The sequence below is a fragment of the Eriocheir sinensis genome, unplaced genomic scaffold, assembly GCF_024679095.1.
Source record: "Eriocheir sinensis breed Jianghai 21 unplaced genomic scaffold, ASM2467909v1 Scaffold740, whole genome shotgun sequence".
Lineage (NCBI taxonomy): Eukaryota > Metazoa > Arthropoda > Malacostraca > Decapoda > Varunidae > Eriocheir > Eriocheir sinensis.
Genome location: NW_026112099.1, coordinates 9,495 through 20,186, shown reverse-complemented (window position 1 = coordinate 20,186; position 10,692 = coordinate 9,495). Strand labels below are relative to the sequence as shown.

General features: G+C 47.8%; 1 protein-coding gene across 1 annotated transcript; it reads right to left on the bottom strand.

Moving 5' to 3' along the window:
- Positions 1-7,654: 7,654 nt before the first annotated feature.
- LOC126994184 (uncharacterized) lies at positions 7,655-9,790 on the bottom strand. Its single transcript, XM_050853438.1, has 2 exons — positions 8,527-9,790; positions 7,655-7,856 (listed from the first exon to the last, which is right to left on the bottom strand). The coding sequence occupies exon 1, from the start codon at positions 9,764-9,766 to the stop codon at positions 8,876-8,878; it is 891 nt and encodes a 296-aa protein (XP_050709395.1). The 5' UTR covers positions 9,767-9,790; the 3' UTR covers positions 7,655-7,856; positions 8,527-8,875.
- Between the last annotated feature and the right edge of the window lie 902 nt (positions 9,791-10,692).

Below are 10,692 nucleotides of genomic sequence, written 5' to 3'. Positions count from 1 at the left end.
GATTGAGAGGGTTAAAAACGGTATCCTGAGATGCTTTGGCCAAAAGGAAAGGATGCTGGAGAGTGAAAAGATGAAGAGGATGTATACGAGTAAGGTTGTTGCGGTGACTGAAAGAGGACGACCCCCAGTGAAATGGGAGGATAGAATGCTGAAGTATGTGAGGGAAAGGGGCGAGAGGAATGTAAGAGGATTAGAGGATGCAAGGAGGGAATGTAAGGACAGGAATAAATGGAGACTCTTCTGCCGTGGCCATCCCCTGGGGCAATGGTTTTCAGCCTGTATTAAAAAGAAAAATCAATCAATCAATAAATAAAATAAGAAGAAAATAATGAAACAAAATAAACAAGCGAAAAGATATATCCTGTGTATATAATGGCGAGAGAGAGAGAGAGAGAGAGAGAGAGAGAGAGAGAGAGAGAGAGAGAGAGAGAGAGAGAGAGAGAGAGAGAGAGAGAGAGAGACTTCCCTCGCCACTTCACTTGGATTTCCATGGACAGGGGCCAGGGGAACCTCTCGTTGCAGGGAGGGAGCCAGGCGAGCTTCACACTGCTGCTGTCCCTCCAGGCTATTCAGCTGAGCAGGCGACCTTGGGAAGGGTAATGTGTTAGGCTGTTTATCTTAGTGTATCATGGCTCAGCTTATAAAGTTTTGCAGGTGCAGTATTACCCCTTTGTGTATTATATAACAGTAATGTCACCACAATCTAAAGCGGACAGTATTGTCAGTCTTCTAACACAAAAAAAATCTAGCACATATACAGAGGAATTTTAACGGCATACTTTCTTTTCTGAGAAGTTGGGCGTGAGCAATACCTGGGTATCAAGTATGTCAAACTTTAAACCATATCACTCACTGGTTTGCTTGTTTGTTTCCCTTAGTTTCATTCAAGCTCAGAAACTTAGCACAACAAATTACTGAGTCAGAAAAAAAAATCCAATAGTGTTCAATAAGTGACTCTTGACTGTGAGGTGTCAGCTGATGGCTGCACAGGTCTCTGAATGCTGGAGGGCAGCAGTCCATCTCTGTGGTCCAATACTTGTCTGAAAGATGGTTCGTTGAAAATTCTAAATTCGAAATAAAGTCTTCCTCTCCTACCCTGAACCCTTCTGGCAAGAGTAAGATATGACTAACTTCGATCATATATTGACTGCCTGGGAAAAAAAATAATCACCTTTGAGGCATTATTGTAATTACACATCAATACAAACTATACGCAGGTTAGTCAAACACAAAACTACAATAATTACATGGTATCATTACATGTTCAAGATTTTCGCCATGGGAAGCATAGGAAGCACATGGTGAGGTCTTTTGAGGAGCTTGCTGCTGTATTCCCAATGGCACTACAGCCACTATGCCCTCCAGTGGGGCTGGTGGCTGTGATGATGATGTAATACAGCAGCAAGCTCCTCAAAGACCTCACCACGAGCCTGATGCTTCCCATCATGGTCAAGTCTGTACAGCATTTGACATGTTTATAAAGGCATTATAATAATTACAGTATGAGATATGCAACGAGCTTCCATACAAGGCCAATCCACAACAATGACAACAGATTTTAAACCACAGCTGCAACTTGCTTTGGCACTCATCTTTGCTTGTGAACTCTGCACCTGTGCTATAGAAAACCTGTCACTCAAAGTTGTATTAAATTTAACTCCTCCAGGTGGCTGGGACACAACCTCTGACAATGAGCTGGCCCTTGCCCCTAATGAGCAGCGGGTAGGGACATTGGCATAAGAGAAGCAGTCTATCTCTCTCCTACATAGAGAGGAAAAGTGGGATCTCTCTATTGCTAATCAGTATACCATTGCATATCTTATACTACAACAATGAAATCAATCCCTTCTCCCTTTCCTCTACTAACCAAATTATCAAAATGAATCATCATTAAGCTGATGAGAGAAAATCATGACACAAAATGCCACAAAAGTGTACATTCTTCAACACATAACCACTTTAATTTCAAATCTTGGCTTTTATTTATTCCAGATAATGTAACGGGCTTGTCGGGGGGCGTTTAAAGGGTGTTGATTAAGACTTCAGCTTCCTTAAGGCGAATTATATTCGTAGCCTTTATGTACAAGAAGCGACGGAGCGAGAGCGACTGTCGTTGTGTGTCAGTCGGACTCTCGTGAAGGAGTGGCGAGTTACAGGTTGGAAAATAATGGTTACAATTGGTCACGTATGTCAAGGTGACCTCCACGCACCATCGGAGTGCTAAGTATACAAAACTGAGACGGTAAACACTGACGGACGACATTCCTATAAGGTGGCGTGATCTATCTGTCGTGGGGTTTTTCCATTGACAATTGTATGCCTAATTCGTGGTGATATTAAATAATAATAATACATTGATATCCTACTATAACACTGCTCGGTCACCTACCAGTGATCGCGACCTCGCGATATATAAAAATCGAAATAGCAGTCTAGGTACCATGAACATACATAGTGGGAGGTTGTCAAGCAGACTGCCTATGATACAATTATATTAAAACACTGGCTAGGTAAGAACAGATGTGGAATTATAATATAAATAGGGAGAGGGAAACCACAACGTGTGTGACATGAAACATAAGAAACCTCTCAAAAGATAAATAGAAGGACACATGTATAAGAAACTAACAACTGGCATAGTTACAGACAATGAAACGTTGATCTAGCTCCTAAAAAAAAAAATACAGTAGTGAAACACAGTACAATGTTAAGTATAGGAGCAGCCAGGTTTCTGTCCCCTGACTTGTCTGAGAAAAGGAAAAACTACCTTGCCAGTGGCCTCCCGGCATCCAGTCGCCGCGTCTGCACAACCAAATAATCGTGCAGGACAGAGTTTCTCCTAATAAGGTAGCACATGACAACGAGACTGACGAACATCAGAAACATTGGTACAAAAAATCCAGGGTACAGGTAGGGGAGATGCAAATAATCAGGCAGCGTTTCCTCCAGGGTTTCCGCAAACTCTGTTTTGTTCGCGAAAGACAATGAAATAAGGGAATTAGTCACATACGAGATGCTGGAGAAATGAATGTCATCGAGAGACCGTAGAGGAAACACTCGATGGGAAATATTGGCCGTGAAAACCAGACGAATCCGGGACGGGTACGTTGTTATGTTAGTGGAGCGGATATAGCATGCTTCCGCTATGGCATAGTGACCAGTAACCCGTTGATAAGTGGTACCCTCCGGGCAGATGACCGATACATAGAAGGACTGAGGGAAATAAAAATAATGCAGACCCTGAAAGTTCTTATGGAAAACAGGCGTTGGTGTTAGCTGCTTGTAAGGGCACAGGGAAAGAGCGTCAGACGCGTTCACGCGGGTGAGGGCGATCTCGCAGACCCCTCCCCGAACTGGAAGGAAGGCAAAGAGAGACGCAGAACAATAGAATCGCCCGAAGACCGTCTCCTTGCAATACTGCAAGAGGGAGTAGCTACCCGTTGAATACAGAGCGAAATCCTGCGCGATTAGAACAAGAGACGGGGACGTGTCCAGGGCCAACACACTGTCCTTTTCCGAAAAAGGGAACGGGACAATTTCGTGTGCCTCAAACACGTCCGCCGTCTGAAATGGAACATGAATGATTATGGCATCAGGGGTGAGGCTGGACTCAATCAAGGGGTAAAAATATTGACTCATGTCCGGGGTGAATAAAGGTGTTAGGCTATAATTTTGATACCCGATCTGGACAGTCGTTCTCAAATCGTGTAGAGGGAACAAGGCAGGTGTGACTCTACCGTGCGCTGCATCAACCATGTTGCTAATAACCTGCTGATTAGCCGTTGCGACGGAGGTAATGACGTTTTCCAATACATGCAAGGCCTGATCTAGGAGGAGCAACTGATTCACCTGGTCGATCTGTTTGACAACTATGTTGATAACCTCTACCATCTTATTTGTCTGCTCTAGCAGTACCGCAATGTTAGTATGCAATTGCGCAAGTTTTCTACAATTGGCATTGATCACCCTGCGATTGTTTTGACATCATTTCAACCTTCGTAGCTTTTAACGTACACCTAACTTCTGAGTGTATCTTGGAAAACATATGCATCTGCTGTTGTGCGTACCTATCAATGTTGTAGAGAGGTTGCTGTGGGGTTGTAAGGAAGTCGTACGGAAGACGTTTCACCACCCCATACAAGATGTAGTAGGGAGACTTCCCCGTAGAGTCGTTTACCGACGTATTTATGGAAGCGGCTATATGCGATAGCCAATCCTCCCAATTATCGTGGAGATCGTTCACGATAGGCCTGAGGACCTGTAAGATTTTCCTATTAGCCCTCTCCGCCAACCCATTAGCAGCTGGGTGGTAAGCTGTGATGAAGGATTGCGTGATGTTAAACTGAGCGCATATTTCGCTCAATACTGAGTTCCTAAACTCGGTGCCATTGTCACTCAGAAGAATTCGAGGAGACGAATGTGGACACAACACGTGAGTCACGAGGGCATGGGCCACGCGTGTGGCTGTCTTGTCCTTGAGAGGCGCTAGAACTAGAAACCTAGAGAACTGGTCGACGCACACCAATAAGTAGCGCGAGCCATGTTGGCTCTGGGGGAGCTGTAGTAAGTCTATATTAACAACATCCCATGGCGCCTCTGGTAATGGGTATTGCAACATAGGTGCTGGCCCTTTGACGGACCCATTGTGCTTAGCACAAACGACGCAATGTGCGACATGTTGTTCATCAACCCGTAATGTGGGCCAGTAGAATTTTCGTCTGGTGACAGATAGCGTCTTGTCTCTTCCTGGGTGACCCGCAATGGGTGTGTTATGGACCAGCTTAAGCGTCACGGGGACGTATATGTCTGGGATGACCAGTTGGTCTATAGGTACCGGTTTGGTTGGCCATGACCTACAAAGGAGGTTGTCCTCTGATAGGAAGAATTGTGAAAAAGGAACTGGCAATTCAGGAAGGTTTGATTCGTCTCCCGACTCGAGGGCGTAAATTAACCTCTTCCACACAGGGTGGTCACGCTGAGCAGTGTGTAGCTCAGGTGAAGTGAAGTTGTGGATGACCTCTGGGGTGGTAATCGCGCCTATCGGAACATTCCGAGATAAGGCATCTGCGACCACATTTGTTTTCCCGGTGATGTATTTTATCTCCGGATTGTATGTTTGGATCGTTAAGAACCATCTTGCCAGACGACCGTGTAGGTTTTTTCCCTTGAAAAGATCAGTTATGGCCGCGTGGTCCGTAAACACCACAATTTTGTACCTCATCACAATGTCACGAAAATGCTTCAGAGCCCACACAATGGCAAGAGCCTCTAGGTGGGTAACAGAATAGTTCTAATCCGGAGCTGTAAGTACTCGACTGGCGAACGCTATCACATGCTTTTTGCCGGACATATCTGTTTGCATCAGCGCGGCTCCTACTCCACTAGCCGAAGCGTCGGTACAAAGCTGAAAGGGGTCCTTGAAATCCGGAAAGACAAGGACCGGAGCCTGTGTAAGCGCTTTCTTTAAATCCTCAAAACTCGTTTGTTGAGCTGGGAGCCACTGAAATGGTACGTCTTTCTTTAAAAGATGGGTTAGGGGACTCGCGCGAGCTGCGAAGTCCTTAATGAAAGGCCTGTAATAACCTGCGACACCCAAGAAAGACCGTACCTTGTCCGCAGACGTAGGCTGAGGGAACTCGGCAATAGCCTTTATTTTGGCGTCCACTGTATGGATGCCGAATTCGTCCACGACATGCCCCAAGAACTTGATCCGAGGCTTTAAAAATTCACATTTGGTGATTTTGAGCTTTAATCCGACTTCTTGAAGTCTGTGTAGGACTGCTTTTAGTGTTTCCATGTGAGCATGCACGTCTTTACTTGCTATGATGATGTCGTCTAAATACACATAGACAGAGTTGCCCAGCAAGTCACCAAAAATACTGTTCATTGTCCTTTGGAAGGTCAAGGGAGCTCCTTTGAGCCCGAACGGCATCCTCGTCCACTCATAGTGGCCATGAGGCGTGCTGAAAGCCGTTATTTCACGTGACTCGGGGGCCATGGGCAGTTGCCAGTAGCCACTGACCAGATCAAGACTCGTAAAGACTTTATTTCCTCTACCGAGACACATCAGAAGATCTCTAAGAACGGGAAGCGGAAAATGATCATCCACGGTCGCGGTGTTCACACGCCGGAAATCAATCACAGGACGATAAGAGCCGTCTTTCTTTGGAACCAGGAACAAGGGCGAATTCCACGTGGAATTCGATTCTTTGATGACACCTTGTTCTAACATTTCAGAGATAAGTTGTTGCACCACCTCCCTCTGACTGTGGGGAGCTTGTTAGCATTGATATATCCATGAGTTGTATTGGGTTTTAACTTCATGTGGTGTTCAGCACCCTGCGTAACTACAAGCGGCTCGCATGGTAGAGCAAGCGCCCCCCGATAATGTTCCAGAAGCTGGACTAAGGTTGGCTTAATTTCGGAATAGTGTGCAACTTTTAGGAATGCCTCTAAATTAGCTGTGTCTTGTTCGGGAGAAGCCTGACACGCCGAGGTTATGCCTGAGACTTGGGCTGAAGGGTATTCAGCTGGTTCCGGGGCGACATTTCTCCCATACACTAGACACTGGCATAATCGAACACCGTGTTTTAAGGAAACAGGGATCCAGACGTGTTTATTACCAATGCCTCTGCAAAACCTCCCTCCTTGACTGTTGCAAGAGTTACCTCCACCGTCACGCGGTGTACGTGAGAACTCCGTCGATACACACATCACTGCCCGCCGGAGGGCGTTAGGCAAACGGATTTTAACAAGTTTTGCAGCACGATCCGGAACTATATGAGGACCTTCTACGACTGCCGTTACTGTCCGCCACAAGTCTGCAATGGTTTCGTGTGGTTTGACCGTAAGAGGGGACACTTGGGCGGTGGCAGCCCCTGAGTCTGTGGTGGGTTGGTCATTTCCACCTCTGAGGGTGAGATTACAGTTGACAGAGGCGATGGATTGACCATCCCCTGTATGCGTCGGCCTTGATACACGATCGCGTTGCTTACAGGGTTTATGGCGATGTGCAGGTCTTTCATGGCGTTCAATCCTAAGATCCCATCCACAGGTAAAGCAAACCTGCTAGAGACATAAAAGAAATCTCGAAAGGGACATACTTTTTCATGTAAGCTGACTGTTAGTGGTACTCGCCCAAGGATACCCAAAGTGGTGCCCGTCACGCCGACCACATTCAGGTCGTTCTCTTGGAGCGGCCAATTTTCCCCACTCGCTTGTCGTGGCAGTGACCTGTAAGCGGAGTCGGATATGACATTGACCGTGGCACCTGTGTCAACCGCTAAGGTGAGGGAAGTGTTGCCCACCTTGCAAGGGAGGGCAATTATGCTTGTCCGTCCCAAGGCGGCAATGACGGAGTCAAGTTGCTCCCAATTAGTATTTTCCTTAAGGGACACTTGGATGTACGCCTCGGGGCTGTCACGAAGTCATGTCTTTTTATTCTGAGAAGAGGAGTGTGGTTTACTGTCCGCTGAGGACTTGTACTTCTGTTCCTCCTTGGCCTTTTGTATTGCAGAACAACTGTCTGAATCATGAAAACAATTCCCGTGGATATGGCAAAAGGCAGCCTTCCGCTGATGGGTTGGCCTAGGGTTCCTGTGTGATGAATGATGCCCGCCACTGTAAGCTCCTGACCTCCTATCCGAGCCCTGTCTTGAATGTGTTGACTCCCTACGTTTCGCGAAACAAGAATGTTCAGAATGTCCTGATTGGTTGCAAAAACTACAGGTGAGAGAGACCTTACTTTGAGCCTGTAATACTGCGGCCGGTGCGAGGGGATGCCGGTGAGGGTGTCCTTGAACCTTGAGTGGGTTGTAAGTATGCAGACGAACCCGGGGGTGAACGAAGTCTGCGGCCTGTAATTGATAAATAATGAGTGCCTGAACATAAGATTACCTTAGTAAATTCACCGGTTGTGGTATCGTGTTCCAGTCCCTCTTCACTTGAAGGACGAGCCAACTGTTTAAAGGTGTCGCCGAGTTTAGCGAGAGTGTCTTTGTTCATACTATGGTGTAAATCATTTACAAAATAGGAGCATATGTTGATAGCTGTAAATATGAACCAATAAACGGAACGTGTAGGAATGAATAGTTTGCATTGAAAACCCTAAAAAGGCAAGAAAGAATGGCTAGCAAGGTGCCTGTATAGACGTAATAGAAGTTAAGGTTATAAAGGAATGCCCTAATGATATGGGTATAAGGAAAGAATAACGATATAAACAAAGTGGTATGTTAAGTGAGTATACCATTGAAGCTCACGTTTTCTCTCGAGCGGTGAAAAGAAAACGGAGGCAGGGCACACTGATGAAGATTACATTTGATCAGGGAACTCACACTATACTCAATAGACTCGCTAGCAAACAATAAGAAAGAATCAATATCGTATGCGAATGAACGTTACTCTCACAATTATGACTGAAGAACAGTGTTAAGAACACAGAAATAAAAAATCGTGCCTCTGCACAGATAATAATGAAAAATGAGCCGAGTCGGCAAATTTGGACAAGAATGGAATATCCACAAATACCAAGATTAATCAGCTGATGTAGTGGAGAGGGCGACGGCCTGTGATGCCCTGGGTGACGTGCAGTCGTTGTAGGCGCGTCAGGAAACCTCGGCCGCGGCCACAGCGGCGGTGAGAGGTGAGGGATGGGCTGACATCGGAGGACTCGCAATGGAGGTTGAAAAACTGCTGACCCAGCAAAATGAGCGGCCGCGGTGCGCGGCTGGGAGCTGGTACACAGCCGCCAGACGTATGATGGCCGCGTCGTCCTTGTTATAGGAAGAGATGGGCGGCGGTGGCAGACAAGACGACTTGGGTGTGTAACCTCTTGAGAAGACGCCTTGCAAGAGACGGTAGTGGGAACAGCTTGCAGTCACCGGGAGATGTCCGCGGGTACCCTTGCTGACTGTTTGCCGGAAGAGGTTTGGGCCGATGCTCCCGGCAGCGGCGGTGGTGCCGCCAGCTGTGGAGCGAGGGGCATGCGGGGTGTCCCAAGGTCAGCGGGGCGTGCCTCCTCGTTGCAGGTGTGAATACCTCTGCCGTATCGTGGAGTGGCTTGCAGGGTACGTAGCAGTGCTGGCTTGAAGCGGGGGAGCGGCTTGTAGATTGTGGCCCTCGCTATCGGCTGCGTAGGCCTGTGGGTGTGCTCGGGGCTTGTAGGCTTGACGCCTGTAGAGTTGCTTGAAGCTGGTGTGCTCGAGGCTTGTAGGCTGTAGAGCCTGTAGGCTTGTAGCTGGTGTGCTCGAGGCTTGTAGGCTGGACGCCTGTAGAGTTGCTTATAGCTGGTGTGCTCGAGGCTTGTAGATGGCGCCTTGTGAGTTGCACGTAGGTGGCGACTTGTGAGATGCTTGTAGCTGGCGCCGTGTGAGTTGCACGGAGGGGGCGACTTGTGAGATGCTTGTAGCTGGCGCCACGTGAGTTGCACGTAGGTGGCGACTTGGGAGATGCTTGTAGCTGGCGCCTTGTGAGTTGCACGTAGGTGGCGACTTGGGAGATGCTTGTAGCTGGCGCCTTGTGAGTTGCACGTAGGTGGCGACTTGGGAGATGCTTGTAGCTGGCGCCATGTGAGTTGCACGTAGGTGGCGACTTGTGAGATGCTTGTAGCTGGCGCCTTGTGAGTTGCACGTAGGTGGCGACTTGGGAGATGCTTGTAGCTGGCGCCTTGTGAGTTGCACGTAGGTGGCGACTTGTGAGATGCTTGTAGCTGGCGCCTTGTGAGTTGCACGTAGGTGGCGACTGGTGAGATGCTTGTAGCTGGCGCCATGTGAGTTGCACGTAGGTGGCGACTTGGGAGATGCTTGTAGCTGGCGCCTTGTGAGTTGCACGTAGGTGGCGACTTGGGAGATGCTTGTAGCTGGCGCCTTGTGAGTTGCACGTAGGTGGCGACTTGTGAGATGCTTGTAGCTGGCGCCTTGTGATTTGCACGTAGGTGGCGACTTGTGAGATGCTTGTAGCTGGCGCCTTGTGCGTTGCCGCGGACGGCAGGTGCGGTGACTCCTTCTTCCCTTGTACGCCTGTCCCCGGAGTTTGGCGGTGAGTTCTCGCGGCTTGGAGGAGAACGAGGTAGCGAAGGCACAGGCGCGGGGTGACCGCTGCCAACCAAATGTAACGGGCTTGTCGGGGGGCGTTTAAAGGGTGTTGATTAAGACTTCAGCTTCCTTAAGGCGAATTATATTCGTAGCCTTTATGTACAAGAAGCGACGGAGCGAGAGCGACTGTCGTTGTGTGTCAGTCGGACTCTCGTGAAGGAGTGGCGAGTTACAGGTTGGAAAATAATGGTTACAATTGGTCACGTATGTCAAGGTGACCTCCACGCACCATCGGAGTGCTAAGTATACAAAACTGAGACGGTAAACACTGACGGACGACATTCCTATAAGGTGGCGTGATCTATCTGTCGTGGGGTTTTTCCATTGACAATTGTATGCCTAATTCGTGGTGATATTAAATAATAATAATACATTGATATCCTACTATAAAAATAACAGCAGACTTGCAAACAGATGATCAATCAAAAACAATTACTTGCCTTGTTCATCCCACTGGAAGTGACATGCCCATCGCAAAACTTTCCGCTGCTCAGCACCTTTACCAGAGGCATGCTTTCTGGTCCTCACGTAGATGTTGAGTCGCTCATACAGGATGTTGTCTTCTGCAAGCCTCTGTCTGCGGGCCAACTCGTACTCCTCA